Source organism: Melopsittacus undulatus, chromosome 11 (genome assembly GCF_012275295.1).
Source record: "Melopsittacus undulatus isolate bMelUnd1 chromosome 11, bMelUnd1.mat.Z, whole genome shotgun sequence".
NCBI classification, from domain to species: Eukaryota; Metazoa; Chordata; class Aves; order Psittaciformes; family Psittaculidae; genus Melopsittacus; species Melopsittacus undulatus.
In genome coordinates this window covers 20,938,996-20,957,694 of record NC_047537.1, presented here as the reverse complement: position 1 = coordinate 20,957,694, position 18,699 = coordinate 20,938,996, and the positions used below count along the sequence as shown (strand labels likewise).

The 18,699-nt window shown below is 38.2% G+C and overlaps 1 protein-coding gene across 1 annotated transcript; it reads right to left on the bottom strand.

The window, feature by feature from the left end:
• Positions 1–1,544: 1,544 nt before the first annotated feature.
• ATAD5 (ATPase family AAA domain containing 5) lies at positions 1,545–18,548 on the bottom strand. Its single transcript, XM_034067788.1, has 23 exons — positions 18,498–18,548; positions 15,885–17,647; positions 15,504–15,591; positions 14,786–14,950; positions 14,136–14,274; positions 13,638–13,722; positions 12,995–13,176; positions 11,947–12,104; positions 11,490–11,643; positions 10,954–11,247; positions 10,682–10,778; positions 9,812–9,891; positions 9,577–9,722; positions 9,326–9,476; positions 8,748–8,918; positions 7,654–7,772; positions 7,109–7,202; positions 6,824–6,888; positions 6,076–6,256; positions 5,192–5,379; positions 4,084–4,910; positions 2,832–2,996; positions 1,545–2,651 (listed from the first exon to the last, which is right to left on the bottom strand). The coding sequence occupies exons 1-23, from the start codon at positions 18,546–18,548 to the stop codon at positions 2,573–2,575; spliced, it is 5,442 nt and encodes a 1,813-aa protein (XP_033923679.1). The 3' UTR covers positions 1,545–2,572.
• Positions 18,549–18,699: the final 151 nt, after the last annotated feature.

Below are 18,699 nucleotides of genomic sequence, written 5' to 3'. Positions count from 1 at the left end.
TACAAATCCTGTCAAAAAAGAGAAATCTCTATGACATTTGCACAGTGGTTATTTATATTCAAGACAACATAGAAACACACCAAAAACCCCTCAGCCGTTGGTCAGTAGCCTCACTGTGGCACACTCACAAGCTGAGCTTCAGTGTCTTTCTGCATGTCCTTCCCAGGCTCAGCTGTCAAGATTCATAAAAGCCCTCAAACAGGGCAAGAAGTGATAGTCTTGCTTGGAAAGGGATCCTTCCATCCCACTTTATAGTTTTAACACAGAATATGCTTGCAAGAACATGTCAAAGCTTAACTGCTCTTTTTCTATATTACTCATGGGATTGTAGAAACACGTCACCTTCATTTATGTTCTAGAAAGCAATAGTGGAATGATAGTAAAAAGAAAGCTTGAAACTTGGCTGAGATGTCAATAAGAACATGTTTGTTCTTAAATTATTGCACACTTAGTAATAGGGACTGCTTAAATACGGTGCAGAGTCATTGTGAAACTCCAGGGGCTTTTTACTTCTGGTTTCACTGAATTCTGTTACTCAGTTAGTTTGCAGACATGGGGTTGTGTCTTTTTCCTTTCTGGGTATCTGCAGTCATTTGCAAGATGCCCAGCACTGAGTTTTAGGTTTTTTCTTACACTTTCATACCATGGAAGCAATTGTTGTCATACTCAGACAGGCAGCATAAAGTACTAAGCAGGGCTCAAAGCATTGCAGGAAAATGCTTTGAATTAAAGGTGGGTGACTTCTGCAGCACTGGAATGGATCTTGTGAAGCATTTTCTTTTCAGCTGAGTTAATCAAAAGCAGCCCCAGATCTCTCTCCCTCAAGAGCAACTTGTCCTTCACAGAAACATGTGTTGTTCTAGCATGCAAAAGGTGCTCATGCGGAAAAATGCAAGGTTGGTAGCACACCAGAGTTCAAATAAACCCTCACAAGTGGATTATGCTTCATTCAAACCATCTTGAGTTGTCTTTATGTGGTAATTGCAAACAAGTACCTTATGAAGAAATGAAAGACTTGAATTCCACCTTACCTTTTGGATACCACAGCCTGGAAGTTCTATCAAAACCCCAGAAACCTAGGGCAGTTATTAGAACCAGAGAGTTGACTTCAAAGGGAGGTCTCCCATGGCTTTTTCCTTTATGACTTTTAAATTACCCACGAATTTCCTAAAATAGCAATACTTTCTAAGGCTTGTTTCCAATTTATGCAGGTCCCCACTGTAATGCAGTTAGATGGAGAATGCCTTTATAAAGCAGTTAACAGACATATTTTACTTCTTTTCTTTAAGAAACTAAAAAATTATTGATGTACTTTTACAAAACCAGACAGGAGTTGCTTAGACAACTGGCACATCAATACAGTCCAGGCAGATTTTAACATCTGAAAATTCAGATTGGGCTATGGAAAGAGTAAGCTATAAAGATGATTATCTACAATGTGAAAGCTTGAAATAATTTAATGTTTTCATAAGTACTTCTCATTTTTCATAATCTTTAAGACATTAAAAATATAAAATGAGAACAGAATGTACTAGACCTTATTATTACAGAGACATTGAGGTGAGGGGAGTACCACTGCATGGCACCAGCCTGACTCAGGTTGAGAAAGAACAGTCCAACTGCAACATAAAGGCAGAAGAGTACATGGTTGAAGTATTTCCAGTTAAAAAACCCTTAAACATCATTTTATGAACTGAAAACATTGAGTTTCAAGAGTCTCACATTTCATACAACAGAAATATCCAGAACTGTAGCAAAGTCTCACACATTTATTGTTGTACAAAACAGGTTCAATCACAAAAAATGAGGCTGAAGTCTTGTCAGGTACAAAATGAAGGATAAAAATAGAACACAATATACAAGACTAGAAGTAGTTAAATATTACTGAAACCAAAGTAACACTGGAATAATTGTTATTTACAAAATCTAATCTCTGAGACCGTCTCGAGCTACAGTAATAATTTCTCTACCCCTTTAGGAGATTAACATGCAGATCTGACAGCTGGAAATAACGAAGTTAATGTATACAAAGATATGTACATTGAGGCACAGTGCTTTGTAAAGAACTTGATACTCAGTCCTTATTGCAGAGTTGGTTTTAGTCATTTACACTTCTGACAGGCTTGTCACATCCTCTCCCTGCTCCCTCCCACCCCACGTTATTTAACATTGTGCTGCAAATTCAGACAGAAACAAGCTTATTTTAATAAAACGTTCTCTTCTGAAAGAAGCATCTTTGCTGTAGAAGTAGTGGTGGTTGGTTGTTACAAATGGACTTCTTGCCGTATGATACACAAAGTACAGAGAAAGACAGTGTGAAGGTGTCCCCATTGACTAGTTTGCGCATTTACTATTATAAATGCAGTGGACAAGCACCAAACAAGGCCACATTTCCGTGTGGAGAGCAGTATCATGACAATAGATATATACATTATTTTAAATACTTATAGAAATTTAATATACAAATGGCTCTGAATATACAATAAAATAATGTGGTAAAAAAAAAAGTTAAAAATCAAACTATGGTGACAATACCACCATTAGGCACAAAGTATTCCTGGTGTTTGCAATTTTAAGGGAAGTCCAAAGACAGACCATGTATCACTTGTCTGGGTATTTCGAGATGAATCCCTTCAAGATAATGCAAGAACCTAGAAAAAGAAAAGTGACTATAAGGGGACAAAGTTATTTCCAATTACAAGGCAACATAATTTAGAGAGACAAAGTTCACTTTTCCTCTCTAGAGTTATTTGACAAGATATTTTATTATTAAAATACTTTACTACCTTGTATATGGAAATGCAGCAAGATTTAGGAAACCCAAAACTTACCTTCTTTTAGTCTTCCCTTGCTCTTTTAGCTTCTCAGACCTACAGATACTGCGAAGAGTGGGGAGGTATTCCAGTATGCTGGCTTGCTTATTACCCAGGTTTAAAGGACTTCTGGAAAATACTGTTCTGATGACTGCCAGTCTCTTCTCTGCTTTTCTGTGAATGCTAAAAAGAAGAGTGAAGCTTTACTATTTCTTGTTCAAGAATGCACAGTCCCTATTTTGTTCCCTTAGGATCAAATCCACTGGTTTAAAACTGCTAAACATACAGACGTCCAAACCGCATCCTAATGGATCAGATCCTGCAACTTCTGATTGTGTGCTGCTTACACAGCATGACAAAGCTACACTCAGAGAGAAACATGAGGGACAGCAGTTTGTTTGGCCAATGCTCTTAGCTTAATTATGAGCCTAATCTAGGGAGGTCTTTACAATCTCATGATGTGGGTGAGATTCAGTACATCCATCAGACAATGTAATCAAAAGCACCTGTTATTCACAAATAAGAAGTGGTGTGTGATTGGTATTTGCCAGAATGTCACTATCAGATTCAATGTACAACTCATGATATACTGTCCAAATCTGGCCACAAGTTAGATGGTTAGATCCATTTTGATACTGTTCCCCTAGGTACTGACTTACAGAAGTACAAGTCTAACCTATTTTCCTGTTCAGAACTTGAATAGGTTTTATTTGCCTATTATGCAATTTCACATGACTACTTATGTTAAAACCAATCTTTCCTATCCACACTTGCTGGCAGCAATGTGTTCTTTGGCCTTTTATAATAAAGGCTACTCTGTTAACATAGTTATTACAAAAAAAATGCAGTAATTTTGCTCTGATTTTTGTTAGGTCTTCACCAAGCAACCGCCATGCATTTAACAGCCTCAGTACGACCAGGCATGGGATGAAGAATTTGCATGTCTTATACTTCCAGGATCCATTTCAGTTCATCTCTCTTGAAAAAAGCATTCTTTGGGGGTCTCATTTTTAAAGTAAATGGACTAGATTAAGGCTACAACCTTATAGTCAGGCTGTTCCAACAAAAAAAGTCAGTTTTTGCAGAGACTGCCATGCAATTTAAGCTTAGACAAGCAAAGTGAATGTGTTCCAGTGTTGTAAGACATACTGACAACTTTTATAGTGGTATGAATGTGTGCAGATAGTACCCAAAATGCTCTTAAAGACTGTGAAATGCATTTCTTGACAAATAATTACATTATATTCCAGAAATATTAGCCAAGTCTTACCTTGAATCAGCTGACTGACTGAAGGATACACAATTTCTTGTGTTTGAAATATGCAAAGTAAGTCCCTCCAGTTCATCATTTTCAGGTGTTTTACTGGTACTCAAAGAGGATTCCAAGTTTTGTGAAATACGAACAGAACATTTGTTAAAACTGAGTGCTTCAATAGCTGCCATTATCTCACTACAGCTCTGGCAACTCCACCAATCAGTATTTTCTATACTGAACTCATCACAAAGACCATTTTTGATTTTGCCATTTGTCCAACTATATCCTTCATCTGTAGAAAACTCCAGTGGTTCCTTGGTATTAGTGTTCACACAGCAATCCAAGAAAGACATGGTCTCCACAAATTCAGTCAGTGCATTCAGACACTGAGAAACAAGAGCAGAACTTTTCCCATTTGCTGTTTTAGTTTGCATTTCTTTTTCTTCTTTATCCATCAACAATTTTGATTCCTCTTCATTCGCTTCAGCACATGACGCAGGACTATCTGATGGCAAACTTATGAATTCAGCTGAATAGTTCAGTTCAGTGTCAAATAAGTCACTGTCATCTAGTATTTCAAGCCTTTTCTGTCTCTTTGTCTTTTCAGACTTTCTTACAGGGCTTTTTCCAGAGCAGTACCTGTTAGTGGACCTGTTGTTTGAAGAAACTACGGTAGTCCTTTCAAGTACAGAGCCAGGGGCTTCAGACTGGTTTGAAAGAACTTGCACGGGTAAGGGAAGGATAAATTCAAGATTACTATACATAAAATCCACTTTCTTTGTCTGGAATTCTGTGAGAAGCTGCATCCATTTGTTCCATGTGTCCATGGTTGTGATTTTGTGCTGTAAAATAATAATAATGAAAATTCATTAATACATTAGAATATATATATTTAATTAAACTGTTATAACAAAACAATCTCATATTCCTGGCTATGTGTTTATGAGGCAAGGGGTTGGTTTGCTTGCAAGAGACTTCCCCAGTTCAGATTTTTACTTAAAAACAACAGAATCCCTTAATTTCTACAACAAACCTTTCCAAAGAGATTTGCTTCTAAGATGTTATTCATAGTGATGATTACGCTCAGTTATTCAAAGTATTAGCTAGTCAACTACAAAAATACCTTAAGAAATGTAAACAAGTCTTCTGAAGGCATCAGGATATTCTTAAGGCCAAGCAGTGTCTCTACACAGCCTGTATCACATTTTGGAAGCTCCTGAGGATGTGCATCAGCTTGAGAAAAGTCCATCTTGGAATCAGTAGTCTTTCCCGAACAAATTACATGATCTGCTTTATTTGTCTCCTCTCCTCCTGCACAAAGATAACATGCTTTACTTGGAAAGAAACAACTGCATCAGGAAATTGATTCTTCCCCTCTTTGTCTCAATTCCTTTTATAAAGGATACTTTAACTGTCACCTCTTGCTGCAATTCTAAGTGAATATAGCAACTGGAATTGGTTATCCCTATTCATCATCCACACTTTTAAGTGTCATGAGTCTGTTGTCTCTCTTCTTTGCAAGTAACCACTTGAAGTAGTCTGTTCTTCCTTCTGTGCCCCACTAATCTCTTTCTGTTGCTCAACTCACACGCTGTCTCACACACCAATGCCTGCTGGGGATGCTCTTCCTTTACCCTTTGCCACCAAGCTCTTTCCCTTGCTGCCTGCTTGCTAGCTGTCCAATTCTTACCTTTTTTCTGTTCTGCTTCCTCTAGGTGAATTACTTACGAACTCAGCTACAGAACTCAGCTAAAGAACTGCAAACTCTGAGTTGAAGGGAATGTACTAACAGCTCTCTGCTTTGCCCAATTTTTACTACTCAGAAGAGGAAATAGAGATAACAAAGTAACAAACAGGTGCAATAGAAAAATCAAACTTACAGTTTGAAGCAGCTAAATAAGCCCCCAACTCCCTACAAAATGTTTAGGGATCTTCTAGAAAGTTACCATCTGTTTCTATGTGTCTGAGAATGGTTTAATTAAACTAATTAGAATTAAGTCAACCTACCATGATGTGCCAAAGGTTTGTCTTTCAAGCATCCACCTCCACTTCTAACCCAAAACTGCAAGTAGAGAACACTTTGCCTGATATCACAGTTATTTGTGGCTAACAGGGCAGCCAAGTCTTTCACATCTGTTCGCAGATTCTCAGCCAGACACAGGGCTTGAAGGTAGCTCGCAGCATTCATCTGAACAAAAATTAGACAAAGGCCACTGAAAGCAACTCCTACCAATCAGACTGCAGTAAGTCATACAGAAGCAAATTATTTATGCTTGCAATATACTTTAGTAGACAAGATTAGCTCATTAAATTAGGTTATAGCTACATTGAAACCTCTATAGAAAAGCAGAATATTCCACTAAATCTAAAGAGTCCATGTCAATGAATTAGGTTCAATTTAGAAATTCAACCCATTAAAACCAAACCAAACACACATATTGTGCTTATGTTCCTGAAACCACACAAACCTTGTTTCTCATCACCACTGAATGGGTTCTAGTGAACTATATGCACTCCAAACAAATCCTACAAACTAAATTAAGTGATGCTCTTCTTTTAATTCTCTGAATTACTCAAAGGTTAAAAAAATAAATCTTCCATGCTTGTAAAAAAATTTCTACATGTAAAGATACATCCATCCTTCCATCTTCTGATGAAACAGACATAGTATATCAGATAAATATAAACTTACACCAACATTTAAATGTCGAATTAGCTGACAATTACATGTCTGTATTTCTGAACACAGACTTACCAAGGAAGGGGTTCTAAAGTTGATCTCTTCAAAATAGCCATCAAACATTAAGCTGAATGTGGGATCTACACAGGAAGATAGTGGTGAACTGTCATGACATTATGTTCAAAAGTAATTATTTTCTCTATCCATTAGAGCAGTCAGTATCTTTATTAAAATACTAAAATACTCACTTTATAGTCTCCACTCACTTAGGAGCTGTATTCAACCATCTCCATTTAAACCATTTCATTAAAAGGGGCTCTTTTGTCTGCAAAGCCTAATTACAGTAACAAACATACTCACCATTGGTAGTAAGAATTACAGGTCTCTTTGCTGTTGCCATGAATGTCTTTATTGCACTTAAAAATCCTGCATCTTCATCAAATATTATATCCACCTATAGAAAACAAAGGAAGTGCAAAACATCAGTAGCTTGAACATAGCTAGAGGCTGTGAATTTAATGGGGTCTTAGATACTGTAATTACTGGGGTGTTGATAATGACATTTAAAGTGTCTCAGTGCATGTACATAGTGTAAAATTATAACACTTTTCACATAATCAGAGGAACTAAATCTGCAGGATCTAAACTGTACCAACAGTGAACAACAGTTGACAGGTGTCAGTTTCTGTATCTTATACAATAACTTTGTCAAATAATGATCCATGTTTAGGAGAATTCTCACGGTAATGAAATCACTAAACATTGAATTCATTTTTAAGAAGCTAGTAATTCTCACACTTGAGTCTTCTTAGAAGTCTCAAGGAGGAAGGGAAAACAAAGTGACATTCCTTAAACATAAGGAAACAACACACTCCTCACATCAGTACATTTCATGTGACTTTTACCTCTTCAAAGAGAATGAGAGATGTTGCACTTTTTCTGTTGTGTTCTCCTCCTTCTGCTTCCTTGTTTATTGATTTAATTTGAGCATCTTTCTTTTCTTCAAGTGAATTCTGCGTATTTCCTGCAGATGAAGAATTGAGCAGGAAGTCAAGGAGGATTGAAACCATTCAATATGCATTCTAGACACTGGTTTTGAAAAGACCCTTAAGTGTTAAGCTGCTTAAGAAAATCTTCACTGACATAAAACCTCAGAAATCTGACCTACACTCTTTTCTGGTGTCTTGTTCTATTGCAACAAATTTGCTGTGAATTCAACCATGTTTGGTGAAGGGCTGACTATTTGTAAAATCAAGCCTGCACTTCACCTGTTTGTGACCTATGATATCTCAGGGGCATGGAGCAGATATACGTCCTGCAAGACCATGCAGTATGATTGCCTGAAAAGACAAGGACTAAACTGAACTGCACCGCTTCAATCCAGCTCAAACAAACACTGGTTGTCCAAGTACATTATTTCATTTCAAAAGACTTCTCTTTAAAACTTCCTGATCCCATGAAACATTTGGGAATGCCCCTCTCGAAGTTGAGAGACTCACAGATTTCAATGTGCTCTTCTATGTATCAAAACCCAGTCTGTAATTAAACTATTATTGGTTTTACAGGACCTCTTAATTCTGTAGCAGTAATTTTTATACATATATATGTATCTACATTTATGTACACAAACAGATACATACCACCTAGCACAAAAAAAAGAGAAAACCCCAAAACTAAAGAAAACCCCCCAAAAACCCAAACCCTAAAAATCAACCAACCAAACTAAGGTAAATCTACTGAACTTCAGATAGTCTGTACCTTAGTTAACTCTCCTGTAATAGAGTAATGAGCACTTCCTATGTAGTTAAGTGTATGTGAGATGCATTAAGTAACTCTTGCTGGCAGTTAAGAGTAGAATAAGTGTACTCTATTTTCTCTGCACAGCTCCAGGTACACAGTAGTACAGTGCAGCTTTTCCATCTCCAGAGGAAGATTATCATTATCTATTATTAAATATTAACTATCTAATAATTAACTGGAATGAAATAGCAACACTTACCTTGAGTTTTTTCTTGAGATATCCCTGCTCCATCACTACTTTTACGCTTGGAAGAAATCTTGAAATAGTTTGCAAGTGTTTTAGGGGGCAAGGTCCGTTTTAATCCTGCTCCTTTGGGGGACAGTGGAGGTTTTCTTGGTGAAACAACTTTCTTTGGAGAATACATTTTTTCTGCAAGATACGTTTTATATTAAATGTAAGCTGGAAATGTAACCTCAAACTTCTGCTTCTGAGGCAAATTTAGAGCAAATTCCAGTTTTCTTTTTTTCTGGTACAGGACAGGTTTACTGTGTTGGTTTCTGCTTATTTTACTTTTCTCCTGTCACAGGGAATGCTTCTGTTCAGCTTTCTATTCACATGCTATAGCACTTACTACAGCGCTACAGAAATAACTGAAGATAAGTGACAGTCATTTTGATGAGATCACTATTTAATTTGGTATGTAGCTGTGTTAACCAGCAGAGCCAAAACCCAACACACCCCAAACCAACCAACCTTTCATCCCAAAACAAACAGCAAACACAGCCCACCCCCAACCCCAATCAAACAAAAACCCCAGGTATAGCCATGAAACCTACTTGGTGACTTGGCACTGCTGCAACTGTTAAAAAAGCAAGGCTTATGTGCGTTAATGCCTTTTTTGTCCACTTGATGAGACTGAGTAGCTTCTTTGAGTTGTGACAGTATCTGTCTCCCGCTACGCTGGCAAGAGGCATTGACTTCAAATATCTGCAATGGGATTTCATTTACATTTTAAAAACATCTCGGACATCTTGTGTTACAAATGCTTTCATATCACTAGTTACAAGTAACGAAAATGGCCACAAACCTTAAAACCCAGCTCCTGAGCACAAGCATACACTGCAGCGGTTTTCCCCACTCCTGGTGGGCCAGTTATCAGAACTGTATTGCAGAGGCTCATCTCTTCCTCAGTGTCAGATTTATTATCTTTAAAGTCAAGGCTGTCCAAAGAATCTGTAGATTTAAAACAAAAGAAAGGATTCACGTAATGTTTGTGCCAACTTTAACAAAGAGAATCTATACATCTTTAATTCCATCAGCACCTTCATGCTCTTTGTCCTTCTCCCCTTTCAGATTTCTTTTTTCTTCCCAATCAGCTCTTTTTTTCCATTCTTTTAACCAACTATAAAAGGAAGGAACATAACAGAAAATAATTACTGCTGAATAAAGTGAACCAAATTCAGATGGAACAGAACGTGAAAGTGAGAAACATCAGCCACTTGTTATCCCCCACAGAAACCTTTCACTCCTTTCAGATTTAAAAAGTTCAAGATTTGTTTGATTCTTTTGTAAAAGAGGATTCCCTCTTTAGTCTATGATTGGTATAAAACCAAGTCATTTGGCAAACTAAAATTGTGGAGAACGCTTTACCATTCGTAGTTTCATGTTGTTTGTCAGATGGATCCTTAATAACTTAAATACATACAGAAAATTTAACTGAAAAAGAATTGTATTAGATGGACTTGAGCACTAAATTACCATCAAAATCAAAGGCAGTGCATCAAGATCAGGACCAGACATGCCTGTAGGGAAGTACAGACAAGTACTGGTAAGTTGCTCTCTCATTCATAGTGTGCAGGCTTGAATAACCTGACAAAACAATAACTTTTACTAAGTACTTCATTCCATCCCACAGCCTAATGTAGCATTTCATGTGTGGTTTTGGTTTGTACCATATCACGCAAGCTGCCAAGATATTTGTGCAAGAGAAACTATGACCAAAGATCATTCACACTAAGTGACAATTTGTTTCTGCAGCTTCCTGGAAGGAAGTAAACCAAAATAGAGGCCACACACCCTGTACGTGTTATTTAAGCATAGCATAAAAGACTTGACTTCACTTCTTTGAGCATCATTAAGTAATATGATGTTGTGAGTTATTTTAAGAATGGATCCATACTCCCACTTCTGACCTGTGCAGCCTTTCAATTTCTTTCTTGTTCCCTATGAGTTCACTGGAATCTTGAGGCTGGTATTTTTCTGTCCAGAGCACATCTTCCTTCTCAGCACCTACAGGAAAAGTATCATCCATTCTTAAACAATTCTTTATACAAAAGAGTTGATCAAGTTCAGTAGAATATTAAGATCAGGTAAGATTTTTGCACTACAGGGGAAAGCTGAGATACATCCTATATACACTCCCTCAAGGCAAAGAGAATGAAAATCAGACAGAAAATGCAGTTACCTGAAAGTGAATTTGGCGCTGACAAATATTCAGGATCTTCTATCATAACATCTGGTTTCTGGGTCTTGCTTTTCCCCAAATGCATGGCTTGTTCTGTCTCTCCCTGTTTTTCTCCAGATGTGCAAGAAAAAAGTTTCTCAGAAACTCTTGATTTTATTTCTGCCTCTGAACCTTCCATTTGTTTTCTTCTTTTTGATTTGTGCTCTTCTGTTTCTTTCCTTTTCCTCTTGGTTTCCTTCCAATTGTCAGAATGTTTCTGATTTACCTCAGAATTTGCAGCGCCAGCTTTGCTTTCTAAGGGAAAAATAAATACATGAATAAAAAATGAATCCTTTTACAGTTTCAAGCTCTGTCCATTACAACCAAATCGGGGGTTTTAAGCCATATTTGAAGAATTTGGTCAAAATAGCCTAAAATGTGAGGACCAACTTATTTCCAACAGCATTCCTTCACTGACACATCTCTGGAAATCCCAAATGCCTTTTTATGCCAGATAGAGTCAGTGTGAGCCTGTTCTTCCCCAGCACATCACTAACCGTGTGCACTGCTTTCTGAACCCAGCCGCTCCGTCTGCCTCTTCAGAAACTTGTAGAAGTATTTTCTCACAGGAAATTGGGAATTAGAAGACGTGATCTCATCCAGTAAATCTTTCCTGACTGTATCAGGAAGAACTGGTCGGTGGCCAGAAAGCTGCAATACACACACACATACTTATATAAATCATTACTGGAAAACATTATACAGAGTAACACGGACAGTTTTGCACAAGTTAAATTGGTAGCTCTTGATAAAGTCAGAGATTAACAGAAAGCCTTGAGAATTATCTAATATTACAATGCAGAGTGGGTAAATCACACACACACACACAAATATCCAAGACTGAAACAGATTCAAACTACAGGAGTTTTTAAAAACAACAGAAGTCCTAACAAGTAACAGAACAATTCAATTTTATATTCACTTTTAACACAAGCCCTCATTTAAAGTACTAACCAGAGGTGCAGAACAGTTTCCAGTTAGTTTTGAATTGACAGTGGAGAATTCACCAAGTGAGAGGTTGATTTTTGTGACATTGGTGACTTCAGTGTTCAGATTCCTTAGCGCAGTTAATAGAGGACATGATGGTGATTGCAATTTCCACATAGGACAACCTACAAAAGAACCCCCACCAAGAACAAAACAAGAGGAAACTTTTATTAACAAAACAGAGATAAAGTCACAGACAAAACCATCCTATAGTAAGTGAGAGTAAATGCTTTTAACCACAGGTTTATAATGTCAAAGCCAAGCTTATTTAACTTATACTCCATCAACTTTTTATCTTTATTAATTCTACCTCCCAGGAGAAGAACAAATTTGCACATTTTTACATACATTTCCCAGTGAGTTGCTCCTGGGCTCTGCTTGCTCTAAGTAACAACCCGCACCCCCACCGGTCTCTGTAGGACAGATGCTCACCAAGCAGTTTGTTTTGCTAATTGGCTGGTTTGCACATACAAACTGTAAGTGCTATTCTACCTTTTGCTCTTCTGCCATGGTCTTCCATAAGGATATTGTAGCACACTCCCTCCCTTAGGGCAAGAAATGGTCTTTTCTCTTTTGAGAAGCATTTTGCCTTTGTCTGAAAGAATGGTTTGTACCCCAATTAGGGCTTTAAGCACCCTGGCCTATTGGGAGGTGTCCCTGCTCATCACAGGGGTTTGGAACTGGATGATCTTAAGGTCCTGTCCAACCCAAACCATTCTGATTCTATTCCCCAAATAAATCCTCAGAAGTCTGCACCCTCACCCATAAATGCATACATTACTTTAGCATCAATTTAACTTGTAAGTTGTATATTTAAAATCATTACCCTGGAAGCCTGTAGGTTTTATTTTCTTACTGTGACACAAACCAAGAAGAAACTACTAGTTCATGCAGTCACATTAATGAGTTTTGCTTTTCAAGTTCTTTTCTGCACAGATTTACTAGAAGTTATTATAAAGCACTATAAACACTATAAAAGTTATTATATTATTATATAAGCTGAACAAAAGCTTACAGTCATCCTTCTGCTGTACATGGACAACAGGCTTGAAACATGAACTTGCAAGTGAGTATGCTTCCATTGCTGCTGCTTTCTTTGCAATCTGTCTTTTCAGGGACTCTGGCAATCCACTCATCAAGAATTCACGTTTTGCTCTGAACTGATCATCATCTTGAGAGTTTTCAGATGCATCATGGCTTTAATGAAAATAGAAATTAAACCCCAAAACATATGAACTACCAGCCACATAAGGCTTACAACAGAATTTAATCACATTCACTTCTACACAAGTCAGAAACAGTCTGGGAGAACTGCTAAAATTAATGTAAATGTAACAAGTTTGCATTTAATATTAAATTTTCTGTTACAGATTTTGATAAAATATTACTTTGGTTTTGTATTTTATATGCAGTTTAGGATTTCTTTTTAACCAGTCATCATCTCGATTTTCAACCATCTAAAATGGCTCAGTAATGGTTGGGGAACTCTCAAAAACCCCCAGAATTTTGCAAGCAGTTTAACATATTGATCACTCTAAACCCATAAACATTTATATCCCATTTCCATGAGTGTATTTAAATTTGTAAAACAAGAGAATATTAAAAGTAATCTCCAAATACTTTTTGATTCTTAAGCAACTGCAATCTTGCCAACTGACCTGCTTTCATCAAAGATCACAATGGGTTCACCTGCAGAGGTCTGAGCATTTCTGCCTAGGAAAGAAGGTGGATATCCCAGTTTTCCTTTAAAATGGAGAAAGAAAAAATCATTATTATATTAGTGCTAATGTAGGATTCTAACGTTGTTTTTCTGTTCCATTTCGTAACATTAGAGAATCTGTTCTTAAGGGAAACTGAGATATTTTAACAAAATTCATTATAGTTTTATTTCTAGTTATTCCATCACTATAGATGTTGTTTTTTGCAACATTAAAAAGCAAAACCCATCACCTTAAATCAGAAGACAACACAACATGATATCATATTAGCAGGTTTTCAAACAGTTTTTCCTCCTAGCATACAGATGAAAGATATATAATGGAATATTACACAAAAAGTCATAGGAAAAGAAGAATGCACTGCAAAGGCAGCTTTAAAAGATATAGTTATAATAGTAACTGTAATCAGAATTAAACACATGCAGTAAAAACATTTACCATTTGAGTTCTTTGCAACCTTCACATTTCTAGGTTTTTTCCCCAAAACATCATTTAAGCTCCGAAGATTCTTTTGCTTCACATTCTGCACTGTAGGAGTGTCACAACTCAGGCTTGAATCTAAAATTATTACTGATTCCTAGAGGGAAAGCAAATAAAATAAGAAAACCAACTTTTCCTCCTTTATTAATAAGACACCTTAGTGATGAGTAGTGAGAATACTGCAGAAACTGTTAGAAAGCTTAGAAGTTAATAAACACAATTTGAAGATCATAATTTCACTACTGTTGTCTAAACAGAAGTAGTATATAGAATAGGATCTCCAATAAACAGAGGGCAGAGCTACTCTCATTTAAAAGTCTAAACCACTCACATTTGAAACAGATACGTTGCTGTTCATTAGGAAAGAGAAAAGTCACTTCCAAAGCCTGACCATCTGCTGCATGTTACAGATCTGCATTGGAACAAGCATTCCAGTCTACACCTAGCAGTTACTTTACTATTGGACAGCCACCATACCACTGCACGGTAGCTACCTTATTTGATTCTTTAAAAGAAGCCTTTGCAAGATAAGGAACATTTTTGTTGCTTAAATGAATGACCAAAACATCAAAAGAATGGGGTTTCCCCTATAAAATATTCAGACTTACTTCACTTTCTTGTAATTTTCTCTTTTCAGCAAGAGCTTGCTGCCGTGACGAGCGCCTCACAGGAGCTGGGAAGTCTTCATTAACCTTTGATCTATTATGCTGAATAGCCTTTGCCTTCTCAATCAGTTGTTTTGCTTTGGATAGGTTTTTCGAAGTAGAGCTCATCTGTTAACAAAGAACAATTGCAATTCATAGCAATATATTTGGCATTTCGCATATTCATGTAGTTTTTCACATTCATAAAAACATATCATTTTACTCAAATTTTACTGGCATAGAAAGAAAATGAAAGAATGGAGAGGAAGAGCAAACCAGGATCATACAAATACTGTTCAAAAGGGAACAAGAGCCCTACATGGTCTGCCCACAGAACAAATGAAATATGGGCATAAATATAAGCTGTTCTGCTGTGTCCAAACACTGTGACCCATCCTGGGAACATGCAGAGCAGGAGAATGTTACTTGATTGGAATTTTGTGTTACAAAAAAGTATTTACACTAATAAAACCCATTTTAAAAATCTAAGGTACATTAACCATACAAGAATGGTTATGTCAAACCCCATCATAAATCACAGTAACACTCTCTTTCCAAAGGGCATCTGAGAACTGTCATATTGTATCACATAAGACTATTGCACAATACTGAATATGAACACAATTACATGTATATAATAAATGATATAAAATACTAAACCACAAACTGTTACATAAATTACCTTCATATTTTTGAAGTTAAAATCTTCATTTTTCATTGCTTCAGCTTTATTTGATTTTGTAGTTGCATTGATACGTGTGAACTTCATTCTGATTAGGGAAAAAAGTATTACCAAAGTATTACACTTTAGTAAAGGGAAATGTTACTCTCAATTTCATTTTCAAAAGCCCTAAAAGCACAGTGCTGTAAACAGAAGGCTGAGGGGTTTAACTTGGGTCTTTTAGCTTTGGTTGGTGGTCTTTTTAATGTCTTTAGTGCAATGCATTTATAGAGTCAGCTTTATTATCCACCTGTATTCATGCACCAGGTATGCCTTCCATTACTTTTCAAATACTTGCAGGAAAACAAAGTACTAAGGTAGAATATACTGTAAAATGCTTACCTGATTGGGCTGCTTCCATCAAAGGGCATGGTAATCACCTCAGCTTTATACATGTTACTTTTCTTCAAGGATTGCCTTCTTGCTTTTGGAGTTGAGGTTAGTAAAAGGCAGCCACTCGATTCCTCTTTAGAAAAGGCATCTTCAATGTGGGGGGTTTTAGGTGTAACATTTTTTGATGTTTTGATTTGCTTCTGCCTTAAACTCTTCCTTAACTCATTCGCTTTTGGACTTGATGAAATTTTTACGTCTAAGGTGTTTTCACCCTTAGTGAGAACATTAGAACCTGAATCCTCATCTTTGTAACAGCTGCTAGTATCAGAGACATTAGTTTCCTTAGTTTCTGCAGCCTTCCTTCTTCTGTTTCCTTTTTTCTGATTCTTTCTGGGTCTTTTGGGTTTAATTCCATTGTTTTTAGGACTAGAATCTTCTAGTACTCCACTTTTTAATCCTTTATTTGAAGCAATGTCATCTTCAGGACCTTCTTTTTCTTTTGCAGACTTTCCAATGGCTTGCTTTTGTTTTCCAGGTGCCTTTTTAATGCCACTTTTTACTACATCTGATGTTGGTTGTCTGAACGCCTTCATAAACTGATGCCTTTCTTCCAGGCTACATTTTGGCTTTAAAGAATCTGACCCTGCAGTTTCTAGTACAGCTAATTCCAGTTCTTCTTCCTCAATAACTACATTAGATCTTCTTTTCTGAGCCACCTGCTCAGCTTGCTCACCATCCAAGAGGGCTGGGCTACTTTCTTTCTCCCCTACACATCCTTTCTGCTTCAAGAAAATGGAAGCTATTTTTCTAGAGCCTTTCTGCTCCTTACACAATGGGGGTAATCTGGGGGGAATGGAATGAACTTGTGCAAGGACTGTTACTGTTCTAAGTGGCAGCTGTTGAGATTCCTCCCACCTTTCTGAGTCACTAACAGCACCACTTTTGTCCACTTCATTTGCTGTAGTAGGATTGTCTGTGGTTGGCTTTGTGTCTTCTTCAATATGATCTATGCTATTTTCTCCCTGACTCTTCAAGAAGTCCTCAAATGACACTGTTATTATACTGTTATTTACCTGTGATGTCTTATCATCAAAACTGGAATCACTAATAACAACATCGTGCTCTGCTACTGTAGGAGATACCAGCTTTTTCTTATCTTCAGTTCCCTTTTTACACTTTTCATTCATCTGGTTTTCAGATGGAAAACTTTCAGACAAATCCATATTTACTTTGTGATTCCTTTTGCTCAATTTTCTTACCCTATTTTTTCTTCCACTTATTTCAGCTTTCTTTGTATTTTTTCCGTATGTAACAGCATTTGAGAAGTTCTCCCTTTGCACATTATCTTCTAGTTCTCTTGCACTTTTTTGGTCAACCAAAGTACATGTGGCTGTAAAATCACCGCTGTCTTGTTTCAGTCCTGCCATTTGTCTGCTGCCATCACTACTAATTTCTATTTCATGTTTATCCTCAGATTCTTTCATCTCCTTTAGCTTATTATTCAAATTAACTTTCTTCCCCTTCCTCTTCCTCTTTAAAGGTGGTTTAAAAGGTGACTTACAGTCTTCGTCATCAGCATCACATGGTGCTCTATTTTCTCCAGCTACAAGTGGTGATGTGGCTTTCTCATCTACGCCTGTCTTTTTAAAGTAATCCAGTATGTTGTTGGGTTTTGGTGGTGACAACACTTTATCCACTGGTTTGGCGAGAGGTGAAAAGTACCTCGTGATTGTCTCCACAGAAGTATCTTCCTCGCATCGTTTCTTGCATGGCTGTGGGAAAGTTCAACATGAACCTTAGGTTTTAAGGGATAACTTAGTGTGGTGATATAAAGCAGCACAGGATCTATGGTACGCATTAGTGACACTAGTACTTTCCCAAAGTACAAGCCTCTCATGTCAGTGTGCTAAGACTGTGTGGGCATCAACTCAGGCCCATGTTTTCAGCAGCCACCTAACGATGCAGATTCTGCCATTTCATGAATGAAAACCCTGTTCCCAAACTCTGAGGCCTCCAAACTGGAAGCAACCAAAGTCTCCAGACCTGCAGGTATCTCACAATACCGGAGCTCAGAAACTGGCAATTCAGATGATCAATCTAGTGAACCTTGAGGTGTTCACCACAGCATCTGTAGAGCATTCACAGAGGATTCTGACATCCCATAAAGATGTATGGTCCCACTGTAAGCCTCCAGTGTATCTTAAGGAGAAATTCTACCTTCTAAAACACTTCAAGGGAATGAATACAGCAAAATTTGTATCTCTTATCATAATTTAAACCGTGTCACTGTGCCCACAGAAGCTGTGGCTGCCCCATCCCTGCAGTGCTCAAGGCCAGGTCGGACAGGGCTTGAAGCAATCCGCTCTAGCGGAAGGTGTCCGTGACCATGGCAGGGGTTGAACTCTCAGGTCCCTTCCAACCCGCACCGCTGTGCCCCTGTGCTGTGCCCGCAATGACTCACGAAGGCCTCTGTAACCGTCCCGAGCTCCCCTCCCTTCACCCGGTACCACCGCTCACAGCCGCCGGTCCCCGCCTCAGGAGCCCCCACAGTCACTGAGGCAGCGCCCCCCCCCCCCTCCAGCCGCGCCCTCCCCCCGCTCCCCCCCTCCGCTCCCCCCCCACCTGAGCGTCTCCATCCCTGCCGGGCAGGGGGGCGGCGGCCGCGCCCACCATGGCGGTGCGCGCGGGGGGGGCTCAGCCGCTCGCGGCCGCCATGGGCCGGGCCCGGGGAAAGCGCGCGCGGGACGCGATTCGGACCTCCGCGGCGCACCACGTGACCCTGCCGCGGCGCCCAACGGCCGCTCGCGAGCCCGGGTCACGTGAG

What these genes read in the sequence shown, in the direction of transcription:
- ATAD5 (XM_034067788.1), bottom strand. Translation starts at nt 18,548, where the DNA reads ATGGTGGGCGCGGCCGCCGCCCCCCTGCCCGGCAGGGATGGAGACGCT. An exon ending in GGTTGCAAAGAACTCAAATG is followed by an intron (nt 13,723 to 14,135) that starts GTAAATGTTTTT and finishes TCCATTTTAAAG; the next exon opens with GAAAACTGGGATATCCACCT. An exon ending in TGTACAGCAGAAGGATGACT is followed by an intron (nt 12,105 to 12,994) that starts GTAAGCTTTTGT and finishes GTTCTTTTGTAG; the next exon opens with GTTGTCCTATGTGGAAATTG.